Genomic DNA, 16,633 nt, shown 5'->3' on the forward strand with positions numbered 1-16,633 from the left:
ATTTTTTATTCATTCACTTTAGAATTAATAGGATAAAATGATAAATTTATTATATCAGACATGATTTTTTAAATAAATGTATCAGTTTAAAAATAGATAAGTAATTAATATATAATAAAAAAAAGAAAGAAAAGTCAATACCACAATTGAAAGTCACGAGGATTTTAGGATTGTCTAGGATTCAACAAATTATGATTTAGAAGTTCATCTATTATTAGAATAGCAGTCCCCAACATAAAAAGTCGTGAAGATAATAATCTCAACAATCAGACATAGTGTGAATGTTGGGATTCCTCGAAATTTAATCTAAGTTTTATGTTTGGAGAAATTTAATTTTATGTTTGTAGTTTGGGGTGTCAAATGAACAGATTGAGTTGAGATTAGAGATGTTAAAATGGACTGAAATAAAAATTAAGTTGAGTATTGATCGGCTCAAGTAAATGGATTGAGCTCAAATAAGCTTAAAATGGATTGGATTTTGATCCGTCCAATTTGGCTCACTTAATCTTAATAAATTTAACATATTGTTATTTAAGTTTGGACAAATTTTAGGAATTATATAGTTTTAATATAAAATTAAAATTTATCCATCTTTAGTTTGTAATTGCACTAACCCCTTAAAAAGTAACACAAGTGGAATACATTAATATGTAGCTCGGATAAATTAAACATATCTCATATATATTATAACATAATCGTATACATAATATATAGCTCTGATACATTAAATACTGACTCAGATACAATAATATGCAGCTCGGATACGTTAAATAAATAAGAATTTTAGAGATTTTTACAAATAGAAGGATATTGAAAATAAGGAAAAAAATAAGACGTGTATTTCAGTACTTTTTTCCTTTAAGTTTTATGATCACATTTTGAATTTCAACTCAAGAATTTTTTTTTAAAAAATGAAAGTTAAAATGGATAGATAAATCCTTAAAGATATATATAATTGATAGTAATTTCATATATTCAATATGGAAGCACACATTACATCAATGTAAATAAGAGTTAAAAACGAATTGAGATCGGAGATTAAATTGGGCTCGTTCGAGAGTTCTCTTAAAATGAGTTAAGGCTTGAATGAGTTGAGATTAAACCCAATTCAAATTATGTTGAACTCAATTCTTAAAATTTTAGATAAATTAAGCGAATTACCTATAGTTGAACTCAATTTTGACACCTATAATTGTAGTTATTAAATTCTTAGAATAATGAAGAAACAAAGAAAAGGTGACAAGAAAAAAACAGAGGAAAATATAAATGAGAAACTGAAATACAAGTATACAATGCAAATTAACAATTTATCCTAACTATGCCTAGAGATAGTAACTTATATCAGGTATCTCCTGCTCCACTAGCCACACATATAGTACACACTTCCCACCACTTTATGTTAGACAAAGCCAATTAAATCTTTTAGATGGTACTTTCACACGATTACTTTTTCTAGGTTGAATAAATTATTATTACATTTCAGGTTTGTCATGTTGTCTTCTACATCATCACTGTGGTTCATACAATACTTCCTTCTTGCTTAAAAACCTTCTCCTCAAAGTTCAGGGAAGACTCAACCCATACTCCGTGAAATTAGTCAAACTTAATGGAGTAATTTGTTGCTCTGGTACTCCAACATATCGCTTTTTTTTAACATTGAAATGTTGAAAATTGAACAAATGTGGGTCATGGATAACGTGTGCATCACTTGACCAATGCGCTTAAGGACTTGGAATGGTACAAAATAATGACAATCCTAAGTCACTTAGGATGTTGTTGCAGACACATAATGTTTTGAAGATATGACTTAAGCTTGACAAACACAATCCCCCACAATGAATCGAAGTTTAGAATGGTGTTTATCAGTCAACTTCTTCATGCGAGCTTGTGCCTCATTAATCAACTTGAGCTTTAACAATACCAACATTTCATCCCCATTCAAAAAATAATTTTATTGATAAGATTGTTACCCCTAATATATTGAGTTATAGTATGAAGTTCCCTCCATAAAAAGCACGAAAAGAAGTCATACATGTCGAAATTTGGAGCGAGGTGTTGGGCCAATACCTGGCCCTGGACAACATGGAAACCTACCCAATGTTGTGGAGAATCAGCGACGTACCAACAAAGATATTGCTCCACACATTTATTAAGGGCCTCAGACTACCCATAAAATTGTGGATTGTAGGTGATACTCATCGCCAAAAATGTACCCTACAAACGATTAATTTCCCGCCATAAGGTGTGCAAGAACCTAGGATCATAATCAGTGACTATGGTTCTTTGGGATCCATGAAAATAAATAATCCCACCACAAAGGTTTCAGTAACAAGTTGCATAGAAAAAAATGGACGGTAAGGGAATGAAGTGATCATACTTCGTTAATCAATCAACCTCTTTCATGATAGTAGATTTTTCCTTTGATCTAGGTAAGCACGTGAGGAAATCGATTGTGATGTCTTTAAATACCAAATTAGGGGATTGGCAAGTAACGTAACAATCTATACGGATGGTGATGAACATTTTTCTTTTGTAGATAAGTTTGACGATAAACAACAAAACTATGGATATCATGCCTCATTTGCTTTTGGTAAAAAATTGAAGTTAGTATGTGATATGTATGAGCCACCTATTATGAACCCCAATTGTAGTGTCGTGAAACTCATGTAACAAGTTATTAACGGAGTGGAAAATTAGAAGGAGTGACCAATTATACCCTATAAAATAAAAGGTCATCACCAAATAAATAACCCAAGTAAGTGAAAAACTAATATTCTAATTACTTATGGATATCAAGCTATGTGATTGATTGAGAGATTTCAGTTCCTTATCAAGCTTATAACTTGGGGAAGAAATAGCTAGTTGGATGATGTCAAAAGGAACGAGAAAAGGCATCAACAACTTGATGTAATTTCCCTAGGCGATAAGATAATTTGAAAGACATACCCCACCAACTTGTTAAGCCACTTCTGCTGTTCTGGAATTCGTAGAGTTTGATTGGTTAGATTTTAGAGTGATTGTTGATAAGTGAATATCGTGAACTTTCATCCCAGTAAGTATTGATGTCATTTAGTCATAAATCGAGTAATGAAAAATATATCTCTGTGATAAGTGGATGCTCCATGCATGTGTGAGCTCAGCTTCTGGTAATAATAAGCTATTGGACGTCCTTTACTAGTACATGAGTTGTGATAAGTTTAGCCTTTATAGTCTCAAAGGCAGCCTAGATAGAAGTATTCTTCATAAATGGTTCCTTGCGCAACAAATTAGTGATGGGTCCTGCTATAGATGCATAATGATGAATTAAACAGAGGTAATAGATAACAAGACCTAGGAAACTACATAATTTTTTAACATTCATGGGTAGAGACCGTTGTTGGATAGTTGTTATTTTCTTGAGTCCACACCATATCCCTGCTAAAATATCACATGTCCCAAGTACTATATTGAAGGTTGATAAAATAAACATTTGGCCCTCTTGTCCACGGTAGATTTAGTCGAAGTAATCGATAAGGTGGTCCTTACAATTGGGACTATAGATCAAGATATCATCAAATAATACTTACACAAATCGTCGGAGATAAGGCATAAGTATCTCATTCATAGTGGCCTGGTATGTACAATGAGCATTGGAAAATCCAAATTGCATAACCAATAATTTCTAGTGTCCATCATGTGTTCGAAATCGTAATTGGACAACACCTTCAGTTCTGACCTTAATTTGATGGTATCCAGATAGTATGTCAAGTTTTGAAAATAAATTGCATTAGTTTACTCTTGGAATAACTCATCAATGATGGGAACACGAAACATATCCCTCATATTAATGGCATTAAGAGACCTATAATCAATGCAAAATCTCCATGTACCATCTTTTATTTTAACTAACAATACTTGAGAGGAGAAAAGGCTCCTGCTAGGTCTGATAACCCCATCACTAAGAATCTCCACAATCAATTGCTCCTGAACTTGTTTTTCAAAGTAGGGCTAACCATATGACTTTTCATTAGCTGTTTTAGCCTCGAGATTTAATTGAATCACATGGTCTTGTGATCGTGATGGTATCAATCCTTGTAGATTAAGGAAAACATATGAAAACTCATCTAATATGGGGATCAAGTCTGAAATGACTTTATCACTCAAGTTTCATGGTTCATGATATTTGATTCATCTGGGTGTAACTAAGATATATCAGATTTGAGGCGTCTTTAATGGTGGCTTAGAATGAATAAGGACATAGTCAAGTATGTATCCAAGTGTCACAATTATTAGAAAGTAAAGTATGAGCATTCAAGGCCTGCAAATTTTCTTTTGAGAATGCTCATTTCATAGGTGAAGTGGGAAAGCCATGAATTTCATTTTAGAACTCCCTAAGACTTTGGGGAAGTATGAATCAATTTGGATCATTATTGAAGAGATAACATCAACCCATTTCATTCCAGTAAAAAGGGATTATAATTTTCAATAGTTGGCGAAGATTTATGTCAAGGAAAAAGTGATGTTGTATGGGTATGCCCCTTACTATAAGTCCAGACCATCACACAGTTTGCTTCTAAGTTTTAGGGTACTTGCACGAAACATTGGGTAATCATCTCATTTTCAGTAAAACCTTTCATCGAAACACTATTGGTCACTAAAGAGGATGATTCAAGTATTGGAAAACATGCTGAGAGCGTTTGGTGTTGACTTTGGAGGCTATTAGGACAAATTTTTACCCTTATATGAGTTTTCTTACAATAATAATTATCACTACAACACTGATATAACACCTTTTGATGCATTCTATGGGAAGGGATGCAGATTGTTCATGACTTTTTTTAAGGTGTCACTAATGAAAGGGGTAATGAGATTTGGCAAGAAGGGTAAGCTTATCCCTCACTACATTGGTCCATTCGAAATTCTTGGTATGGTAGGACATGTGGCTTACAGGATAGCCCTTCCACCCAATTTGTCTAGAGTTCATCCTGCTTTCTATGTGTCTATGCTAAAGAATTACCATATGAATGAAGACTATATCATCAAGTGGGATTCGATAGTACTAGACAAGAATTTATAGTAAGAAGAGGAACCAATTACGATTCTATCACAATCCAACCCATCGGGTCGTGCCGGCACCACTCTAACACCTAAGTAAGAGAACCCTCATACCCAAAAGTTCAAAACATACAAAAAATTAACGAAATATAGATATAATAGATATAAAAAAATCTTTATTGACATACTTTTTTCACAAATTAGTTAAGACTTTTTAAAATAATTAAAAACTCCAAGGATCTAATCTAACAGGTACAAGATTTACTAATAACAAAGACTGGACAACAAAACAAAAGAAACAGCTTCTGCCGACAGAAGGAAAGATAAAAGTTGCTGGAGAAGTTTCTTCGTCTTCACCTATTGAAACATCACCAATCCTGCATCCAGACTATGCCAAATAAGTTGGTGGAGAAGTTTCTTCGACTTCACCTATTGAAACATCACCAATCCTGCATCCAGACTATGTCAAATACATAGCAAGAGTAGTATCACTACAACCACACTTAGTTGTAGGCATCATCGGTAAATCCAAAGCCACCTCATAATATAAGAAATAAATAATAAGATTATGCATTAAACCACTCGCTTCTCCACCCTTGCCCTCTCTTAGAACACCTATAATTACACCAATGTCCTGAACACTAACTACTTTATCAATAACTAACACTCCAGGTTTTATTAGATCATGACCTAAATATGCTAACCCCATAAAGTATTTTCGAGTACTACCACCTTCCTTTTCTACCAGTCGATTGTGTAATACCATTAATTTCTTGTCACCTTGCCTAACCAAGGCCACATACTTTTTCTACACTAACTCTAACCTTAGCCCACTCTCTTTTGGTACTTATCACAATGAACACCTCCCATTATTGCCCAACAAGTATACATTATATAATACGTCTACGCCACCTTATATTTGCATGCACACACCTAATCCGCCTACAATCGACCCTCAAGGCTTTTACACACGCAAAATATTGAACCTAACATTCTCCACATATAAACATTTACCACAAGTCGTTTGTCCTCTCACGGAATCCAAATTCACACAGTTAGCTTGCAAGAATGTGGCAATCTAATCTCGTAGTTGTGCCAGAACGTGGCAACCCGATCCGATAGTTGTGTTGAAACGTGAAACACGATATATTAGTTATGATGGGACATGCCAACCCGATCCTAGTTAGCTTATCGGAACGTGGCAATTCGATCCCCAAATACACACCACAATCACAATCACAAGTATATCATCAAGACATACATTTACATCATGATTTCATGGAAACCATCATTCAACTATTTCATTTACAAAAAGTGTGATCGATATTGCAACATTCATACTTATACAAGTATCATAATGAAGCAAGAAAAAAACAAACATCACATAATCATAAATCACAACCATCACCTACGAATTATTCTTTAATTTCTAACATACAAATATACCAAACTCAGTCTTAATTTTTCATTAGGGTTCATTCTTAGGGTTAAATCCTAATTCACCAAAGCTCATCAATTTCACAACTTCCATAGATCGAATATAGCATGCACTCATACCCGGTTTAACTTTATCGGATATCCTGGTTCTTGAAGCAATTCTATTCAAGAAGGTAATTCTGGAAACATTGAAAAGTCATCAAAATCTCTTCTTAAATACTAACCCAATTACGTTGAATTATAACAATTTTCCACTAAATTCACTCAGTGCATGAAGGTCTATACATAACCCATACTATTGAATTCATACATTATATGGTAAGCATGGATTTCCAAAAACTCAATGCATAAAACCTAACCTACCTGGACGCCAAGAAGTTGTATGGGGTTTTGACATTGTTCCGAGCTTGTCCAGATTTGAAAAATGAATTTGGTCAAGAATTTGAAAGATTTCGTCATCCTTATGCTAGAAATCTCAATCTTCCTCCTTCTTAAGCTTACAACAACTTTTATGAGGTTTTAGGGTAATTTACAACTTTTCTAGGTATTTTAGGAAGATTGAGAAAATAGGATTTTTCATAATTACGTTTTGTCCCCTTTTTCCCATTGTAGAGGAAACTTACCCCGTCGCAGGGCCGCCGGGCCAGCGATATCTAGCCTATTGTAGCAGGAAAGAGTCCAAATTTTTCATAAATTTTTATTGTAACTAAATAACGATAGTTCGGGTCGTTATAGATTCTTGATCAAAATGCCTAGAAGTTGAGAAAAAAAAAGATAAGATAAATAAATTAAAGGTAAAGTAAAAGCATCTTCTGGTTGAAAAGGCTATCTAGGAGACCGGGAGGGACATGCAAGATAAGTATCCTCATATGTTTGAGGATTCGAGTACTAGTACAATCTTCTAACATAGCCTAGCCTTTTCTTATGTGATCATTCAGAGACGAGTGATGATAAATTGATATGTATTGTAATTACAATTCCAATTATTATGGGTATATCAATGATGAAAGACTTGAGCTAGAAAACATTTTGTGTAGTAACTTGAAAATTCTCGGCTAGGCTGGTCTAAGACAAAATCTCAGCAAAGGTGAGATCTAGGGAAATCCTAGAATGGAGTGGGCGGTATGTCTAAGCTAGGATAATATTTTATAGTAGCTAAGATATTAAGAACTCCATAAGGTCTTTCAGAATTGAATTCAGGTGATTAAAAATCTCCATATCGAACTTAATGTGAAATAATTAAGATAGAATGTCAAGATTCTAAAGAGTACTTCAAAATGGGGGCTTTGGAAAGGATTTTGAGCTACTACCTCTGTGCAACGTACTATAGAGCGTGTCACACTTCTATAACGAGGGGAAATTATTTTTTTCTATAGCAGGTGATTCTGCTATGGTAGGGTCGCTACAACGGGTTGGGCTACTATAGGGGGTAAGTCGAATTTTGTGTAGAGAAGTTCCAAAACTAGTCGTTATTTGGCCATCTTGTTTCGGGGAATCGCAAAGGCGACTTAGGGTGTTTTTCACCTATTTTCCATCGTTCTAATCAATAAAGGATAGTTAATTACTCTCCTAACTTGTAATTTGATTCTCGAGCCCTTGTAACTTATGAGCTATTTCACTATGTTAGAGCAAAAACATGTCAAAGCATTGAAAAGGGGGAAAGCTCGGGTCTTTGAAGTTTTCAAGGCTTAAATCGAGGTAGGTGATGATGGTTGTTTGTTTCTAATGTATGTAATATGAGCATGTTAATTGCTTTATAGTGTTGCTTGTGTTATCCATGCGTGAAACACATACGGAATGAATATGAAATGACATCATATTAATTGCATGTAATAAACATGTTTAATATACTTGTGGTTTCAAGTTAGTTATTCATATGAGAGTCATTGTGCATGTTGTTTGTGATTACTAACGTTTAGCTTGGGTGCCACGTCTGGTACAGAATATTATACGGTTGGTTTGAGAACCATGTTTGTATGCTAACAATGGTAGGCTCGAATACACTAACAACGATTGACTCGGGTACTACATCGGTACATTAATAATAGTTGGCTCGAGTACCACGTCGGTACACTAATAGTTTGTGTGGAATTCCATGAGAGAACTGGTGTATGTTACTCCCCCGTTTCAAAAAGAATGACCTCATTTCCTTTTTAGTTTGTTTAAAAAAGAATGACCCATTTTCTTTTTTGGCAACACTTTAACTTTAAAGCATGTTTACGACCACAAGATTAAAGGATATTTTGGTACATTTGACATAACTTTAAATTAGAACCACAATACTAAAAAGTCTTCTTTCTTTTCTAACTCAGTTCGAAGTCAAACTAGGTCAATCTTTTTGAAAAGTAGGGAGTATTATGATTATGTGGACATGTTTTCTTGTTTATTGTAAGAGACTTCATTGAGCAGGGTGAGGTCATTGAAGATTAAGAAGGTAAAAGTAGAACTATTGGAAACAATTCATTAGGCATTACAAAAGTGATTGTAAACCTATTCGAGTTTGGATTCATGTTTAGTGAAATAGATTGTAAAAAGTTCCACACAAGAATAAATACCTTTAGATTAGAGTAAGCTTGAAGATATTGCTAAAATCAAAGTGATTGTAGACAATTAATTGATTAGAGTAAATCTCAAAGTTCTAACTAAAAGCTATAGTTTTGTTCTAGTGAAGTTTTGAGAGAAATCTTACATAGATGTAACATGATTTTTGTTATATATCTCTTTATTAGATACTATTATAGTCATTTTTGTTACAACAAATAATCTCTCTCCTTGTCCACAAAAAAAGAAAAGAAAAAAGGAAGAAAAGATGATACTTCCATTAATTTAGGGTCCATTAAACACATTCGTTATCCTTAGCGTGTGTTAAGGGTGCTTCCCATGAAAATGCTCAAACAAAACATCACAAGGTCTAAAACCAGTCAATGGTCCACTTATGTTAATCATGCACAAGTAGAGGTGTTATTTTTATATTATAACTAATAATATAAAACTAATTTAATAAGCTCTTTATACATTACTAATAAATATGAATATAATATTTTCTTAAAAAATTCTTTAAAATAAGCTCCTTAAGATTAAGTGACATCGTAATCTTTCTACATATTTTGGCACAAATCCAATATGCTTAGCTAAATAAACTATTCTTTTTGTATATAAACCAAAAGCACACGTTGTATGACCAAACGGTTAGAATATTTAATCCTCCTCTGGTCCAATTTGGAAATAATAATTCAAGACTTTATAGGTGTGAAAGCAAAGAAGTTGTTGGGACACCAAAGACTAGTAGTACTATAATAAATAAATCTTTGAATTAATAAGACCCCAAAAGTATTACAAAAGACCTTCCTGGCTGCTTCCATTTGAAACCTTCTTCCTTTCATTCCATTTAGACTTTTTTGAGTTCAAATCGAGAATATTACTTTCAGTTCATTTTTATTTATTCATTATATTTTTTGTAAAAATAGTTATTTAACAATACTCTTTCAATTTAAAAATTTTAAAAATCATTTATCCTTTTGTGTCTTTTTACTCTTTTATTCAATACTATTCAGTATTAAAATATTAAATTTAATATATTCAATGTCTAATATATTATTATTATTATTATTATTATTATTATTATTATTATTATTATTATTATTATTATATATGTATGTTAGGTCAATAGTGAATTATTATTGTTGGATAAAATACTTTTTTATTCAAAATTTATCTGTTCGTACTTAAAAAATTGATCTATTTAAATGTTTAATACTAGTAATAATTTAATTTTAAATATTTATCTTATTTTAATGAAATTAATTAAGAGTTACAATAATCTATAATTTATTTCAAATCACAAGTTTTTAGTTTTTTTATTAATTTCGTACCATATCAAACTATAACAACAACAATAATAATAACAATAAGTCATCAACATATTTAGTAAAATTCCATAAAATAGATTTGCAGAGGAAAAAAATATACACAAACCTTACCATCTTATAGAGATAGAGAGATTATTTACTAAAGATTCTCAATTCAAATGTAAAGAACACGTTACATGAAACAAATTAAACTAAAAAAATTGATTGACTAGTTAAATTTTAACCTTATAAGTGAATATTCAATTCTCCGTCCGTAATGCTCTTTAACTATTTTCTCCCAATTTTTTTTATTTGAAAAGATTGGGTTCAAACTGAATAAATGTGTCAAAATCTCATTAAGGAAAATGTTTCTCAAAAAAGTAAGCAGTCAACTAATCCCTCCAACTCTCCACCACCAATCTTTACCAGTCTATAAAGCTCTAATCAGAGTTCCCCAATTAATCAGACATTTCAATTTCTTGATTCTTCAATAATCAAAAACCCGCAAAACCTAAAATCCCCCCCCCCCCCCCCCCCCCCCCCAAAAAAAAACAATTCTTGAACCATTTGGTTTTTGTAGAATCAAGAAAAGGGGGAAAATAAAAATCCAATCTTGATAATCAAAAAAAAAAAAATGGATAGTAAGCTCTTAACAAGTAATTTGGTGTTGTTTTCATCAATCTTGTTAACTCTATTTACTTTTTCATATGGTCAAAATTGTTCAACTCATCAATTCACAAACAACAATATTTTTTCCACTTGTAACCCTCTCCCTGTTCTCAACTCTTTTCTTCACTGGACTTATTACCCTGATAATCACACAGTAGATCTTGCTTATAGACATGGCGGTGTTACTGAATCTTCTTGGGTAGCTTGGGCTTTGAATCCTGTTGGTACAGGAATGGCTGGATGTCAAAGTTTAATTGCTTTTAGAAATTCTAGTGGACAAATTCATGCTTACACTTCACCTATTGCTGGTTACAGTACTGACTTGTCAGAGGGTGCTTTGAGTTTTGGTGTGCCTAGAATTTCAGCTGAGTTTGTTGGGAGTGAGATGATTATCTTTGCTACTTTAGAGCTTCCTACTGGTAGGTCTAGTTTTACTCAGGTGTGGCAAAATGGTGCAGTTTCTGGACAAGCTCTACAAGTACATCGAACAAGTGGTGATAATCTAAGGAGTGTTGGAACTGTGGACTTTGCAAGTGGACAGACCTCAGCTGATGGTGGAGGTATATCCGCTAGTGCTAGACAACGACGAAGAAATGTGAGTTTAAATCCCTTCATATTCGTATTTTGAATGTTTGATTTGCAATTTAGATACCTGTATAACAGAGAGAATTTGTGTACAAGTTTATACAGTATAGTATAGAAGGTGGAATAACTAATACTTGAATAACTGAACTTCTCTCGTGTAGATAACTCTAACGAGCTATTGAATGAACCCTTAGTGCTAATATTTGTATAACTCTAACGAGCTATTGAGCGAACCCTTAGTGCTAGAGAAACTAATTTAAATAGATGGATGGATGGTGATGATTCATATAACTGACTCTTAACTTGTTTTGGAATTGAAGCGTAGTTATTATTGTTGAGTTTTGAGTATATAACTATGGTGATAACTTAATCTGTTTGACAAAAAATTTACATATACGTATGGCTGGTCTAACGATCGAAAATGTTGAAAACTTTGACAGATCCATGGAGTGTTGAATGCAGTTAGTTGGGGTGTTTTGATGCCAATGGGTGCTATATTTGCAAGGTATTTGAAAGTGTTCAAGTTAGCTAATCCAGCTTGGTTTTATCTACATGCTGGTTGTCAGACTGTTGCTTATGCTGTTGGTGTTGCTGGATGGGGCACTGGTCTCAAACTTGGTAGTGATTCTGTTGGAATTAGATACGACACTCACAGAAACATTGGAATCACTCTCTTCTGCCTTGGAACCCTTCAGGTATCAGAAATGCGGCATTATACTTTTTGTCTCCAATTATTTGACTGAATTTTCCAAACTAAACCAGACATAGATCACTTTGGTTTCTTATAGTGAAAGTTTTGGTATTCAGAAACTAACTACTTCATATCAACAGAACAAAACATATCTATGTTGACTAGCTCTTCAATAGGATATTGTTAGCTCTTTATTAACATACTAGTTTCGAAAAGGAACCAAAGCAGTAATTGTTGCTAGTGAGATTCAAATACACGAGCACTTGCTCATTCAATGTGTTTAAAACTCATTCAAGGGGTCTGAAACCACTAGGCTACGACAACCTATTATGTTAAGGTTGTCCAAACTATAGTATCATTTTATTTGTCTATACTGTACTTTTTTTTCGACGAAATTGGACATGCTGACATGCATGTGCCTCCGCTCTGGTGGAAGCAGTTACTAGTGCTTGCATTAGGGGTGATGGGCTACAACACACCCTTTTGGTTGCGGTCTTTCTCCGAAACCTGCTAATGTGGAATGCTTTGTGCACATGCTTCCCTGATCGATTAACATACCAATTCCTAACATAAAACTACACAAAAAAACTGGAGTTAGTTATGAATTTTGTTGCGAATCCATCATTAAATTGCTCATAGCTAACAAAGTTTTGTGATGATCATAGCAACAGATTTTACAGTTTAACTAAAGAATTTATCCGTCACTGATTCTTAATCTTTTTTCACAGCACAAATTCCAAGTTCTAATTGTGTGACTTTGTATATGATAATAGGTTTTCGCTTTGCTATTGAGGCCAAAGCCAGACCACAAGTTCCGACTCTACTGGAACATCTACCATCATGTTACTGGATATACCGTCATCATTCTCAGCATCATCAATGTATTTGAAGGATTTGATGCTTTAAATGGACAGAAAAACTGGAAAAAGGCTTACATCGGAGTGATCATATTCTTGGGAGCCATTGCTGTTCTATTGGAAGCCATTACTTGGTTCATTGTCATTAAAAGGAAAAAAACATCAGTCTCAGACAAATATCCTCATGGCAATGGCACTAATGGATATGCCAGCAGGTCGCATGACCAGACCGCGTAAATAAATGTGTTCTCTTTAATAATAAATCATATTACATAGTTTCCGAATTCTTTATAGATAATGAGGCATGATTATTTATGTTTTAGTTGAGATTGATATTAATCTATGATGTTTAGCATCAGATTTTTGGATATTTGATTGCTAGATTTAGATTCTCTTGTTTGTAATTTGTTCTTGTATAATATATATACACGTTGAGTACCACTTATTTCTAGTTTAAATAATTTATTGTATGGCTTCCTCAATTTTAATTTACGTGTCACTTTTATGAAATTGTTAGAGAAAATTATGTTTAACGGCTTACTTCAAAAAAAAATTATGTTTAATTAAATAAGTCATATAAATCGAAATAAAGAATATTATTCATTCAAATAAAATACTACCATAAAAAATATGGTTTACTTCCACCAAAGAAGACCAGAAAAAAAGAATAAAACAATCTCCAAGTGGGTGTTTATTGCCACGAATTGAAACAAAATTGTGTTTTGGCCTTCTAATTAAAAAGTTAAAAATTCAAACTTGGTAGAACAAGTTGGAAGATCATGTGGAAAACTTGACAGGACTATTCTTTAAGAAAAACAAGTGGAAGAGCATATGGCTCTTTTATATTATCGCATGTTCGGAAATTGTCTCATATAATATTCCATTTAACGATATCATAAAAGCGATATTTAGTGATAATAGTTTTTTTTATGTAAAATAAATTAATGGATGATCTTTTGGAATATTATAAACAGTGCGGGTTTAGAATTTTTTAATTATGGGTGTTCAACTATTTTTAATTTGATATTAAAATTGGGTGCTCAATTTGCATGTTCATACAAATTAATAGATTTCCTTTATAAATAATAGTATTAGCTCCAAAATTTAATGGGTGTTCAACCACCCACAAATATGAATGTGCATCCGCCACTGATTATAGATTAGCTTCTAGAATAGTTTAGTGTTGGTTTTAAGAGCATTTTAATATTTTAAAATTATTTTAAAGTGGTGTCTCTAATTCCATGACTTCATACCTATCAGAAATTAGAGCATTATACCTTAATTACTCAGCATGGTGCATTACTCTTTTTGCCGTTGAATTTGGCTTAATTGTCACACTTCATTGCTGAGACACTTTTGTTGTCCGTTGTGGCTTTCTGGCAGAACGTGTGCAATGGTCAACAATGACCATTATTTTCTCGCTCTTTATTCCTTCATTATTTTTTGTAACCAATGTAACATATATAATTTTTAAGTTATTTATCTTTTTCTATATACTATTTCATTATCTTTCTATTCATTGCTCAGAAGATTTTTTGTAGTATTAATAATGGTGATCTTCAATTGGTCTGGAACACACAACACACAAGAGAAAATATAGAGTGATAAAGTTTGTCAAAAAAGAGTTCTTATTAGTTGAGGAGAAGTGTTCTTTTTGTGGAGTTTTTTGTCCAGAGTTCTTGAGTTATCTTTTGTGAATATGTTGTTGTATCTTCGAGGGGACAACTCAAATAGGACTACTGCTGGACCGGTGATAACATTTGTTGCAGTGGGCTTGAATCTCCTTAAAGAGAGCGAGATATCCGCGCCTTAGCCTGAAGAGATTTATTTCTTCATTTTATTTTCACTTGTAATCCTGTATTTTTGTTCTTTTTGTAAGTTTTCACTGACAAGGAGATTCGAAACGGCTACAATTGAAAAAACTGCGGATGTCAAGATGTGAAACCTTAACAAGACATTTCGGTTCAACGGTAATCTTTTCAAGAGATGGAAAGGTAAAGTACTTTTGTACTTAAGTATTCTCAATGTTTCTTATGTGTTAATTGAGAAGAATCCGAATAAAATAGAATCACCTCTATGAGTGATGATGAAATTATCTCTCATCTAGACAAAGTAAAAAAGTACGATGGAGATTCTTATAAGTGTCGGTATTATATTCTTAATTGTCTGTCTGATAATTTTTATGATTATTATGATAGAACTTACTCTTATGTAAAGAAAATTTGAAAAGTATTGTAGAGTAAGTATGATACCGAAGAGGGGGGAGCGAAAAAATATGTGGTTAGCAGATTTTCCGGTTTCCAAATGGTGGTAGACCAATCTCAAGACATTATCATGATTGTTGGAGAACTTAGGTCCAAAGAGGTTAAAATTGGAGATAACCTTATTATTTGTGGCATAGTAGATAAACTTACACCTTCTCAGAAGGAATTTCAAAAAACTATGTTCCACAAACAAAGGGAAACCTCTCTTGAAACATTGATAGTGAAAATCTGCATGGACGAAAAAGTAAGGGGTCAAGATGCACTTTTACAAATAGAAGAGTACTTTAAATAATTCTACTCCTGAAACTCACAAAAATACTTCTTTGAAGCCTAAGAAGAAAAAATTCAAGAAAACTGATGGTGAAAATAACCAAGAACAAAATCAACAAGTTCAAGAAAAGGAACCATGCTTTGTTTGTGGAAAGAGTGACATATTGCTCGATTTTGCAGATTCCGAAAACATGGTTCTAACCCTTAGGAAAGCGTTACCGAAGAACTTTTTGTGGCGGTGATTACCGACACAAACATGGTTGAGAATGTTGATGGATGGTGGGTCGATTCTGGTGCAAACTGTCATGTCTTTTATGACAAAGACTGGTTTAAAAAAATACTCATTTTGAGGAGCCCAAAACCATCATACTTGGTGATGCTCATACTACTCAAGTGCTTGGAAATGGAGATGTCGAATTGCGTTTTACTTCTAAAAGGGTTAACTTGGAAAGATGTACTTTATACTCCTTCTATGAGGAAACATTTTATGTCTAGTTTTTTTTCGTAATAAAACATGCTTTAAACAAATTATTGAATCTGATCAATATGCAATTGTAAAGAAGTGTATTTTTGTGGAAAAGGGGTGTGCATGTGATGGGATATTTAAGTTGAATGTTGAGATGTAAAAAACTTCTATTTCTGTTTATATGCTTTCTTCTACCAATTTTTGGCATGCTCGTTTGTATCATATTAATGATTGTTATGTTGGAATCATGAGTAGCTTAGAATTAATCCCATTGATTAAAAAGAATTTTGAAAAGTGTGAGGCTATAGTAAAGCTAAAATCACTAAAAGATCTCATTTTCAAGTTGAAAGAAAAAACTGATTTGTTAGAATTAGTTCATACTGAAATTTATGATTTTGTTGGAATTCTAACTCGTAAAGGTAATAGATATTTTATCACTCAGTGATGATTTTTCTAAGTTTACATATGTTTACTTGATGAAAAATAAAAGTGATGCTTTCGAAAAATTCAAA

At 32.9% G+C, this 16,633-nt stretch overlaps 1 protein-coding gene across 1 annotated transcript; it reads left to right on the forward strand.

Moving 5' to 3' along the window:
- Positions 1-10,595: 10,595 nt before the first annotated feature.
- LOC101254097 (cytochrome b561 and DOMON domain-containing protein At5g47530) lies at positions 10,596-13,562 on the forward strand. Its single transcript, XM_004240116.5, has 3 exons — positions 10,596-11,583; positions 12,014-12,268; positions 13,038-13,562. Exons 1-3 carry the CDS (start codon positions 10,954-10,956, stop codon positions 13,356-13,358), a joined length of 1,206 nt encoding a protein of 401 aa, XP_004240164.1. The 5' UTR covers positions 10,596-10,953; the 3' UTR covers positions 13,359-13,562.
- Positions 13,563-16,633: the final 3,071 nt, after the last annotated feature.

The sequence above is a fragment of the Solanum lycopersicum genome, chromosome 5 (genome assembly GCF_036512215.1).
Source record: "Solanum lycopersicum chromosome 5, SLM_r2.1".
In the NCBI taxonomy this organism is placed as follows: domain Eukaryota; kingdom Viridiplantae; phylum Streptophyta; class Magnoliopsida; order Solanales; family Solanaceae; genus Solanum; species Solanum lycopersicum.

Coding starts and splice junctions, on each gene's coding strand:
- LOC101254097 (XM_004240116.5), top strand. CDS start 10,954: ATGGATAGTAAGCTCTTAACAAGTAATTTGGTGTTGTTTTCATCAATC. Junction 11,584..12,013: donor CTAGACAACGACGAAGAAAT/GTGAGTTTAAAT, acceptor AAACTTTGACAG/ATCCATGGAGTGTTGAATGC. Junction 12,269..13,037: donor TCTGCCTTGGAACCCTTCAG/GTATCAGAAATG, acceptor ATATGATAATAG/GTTTTCGCTTTGCTATTGAG.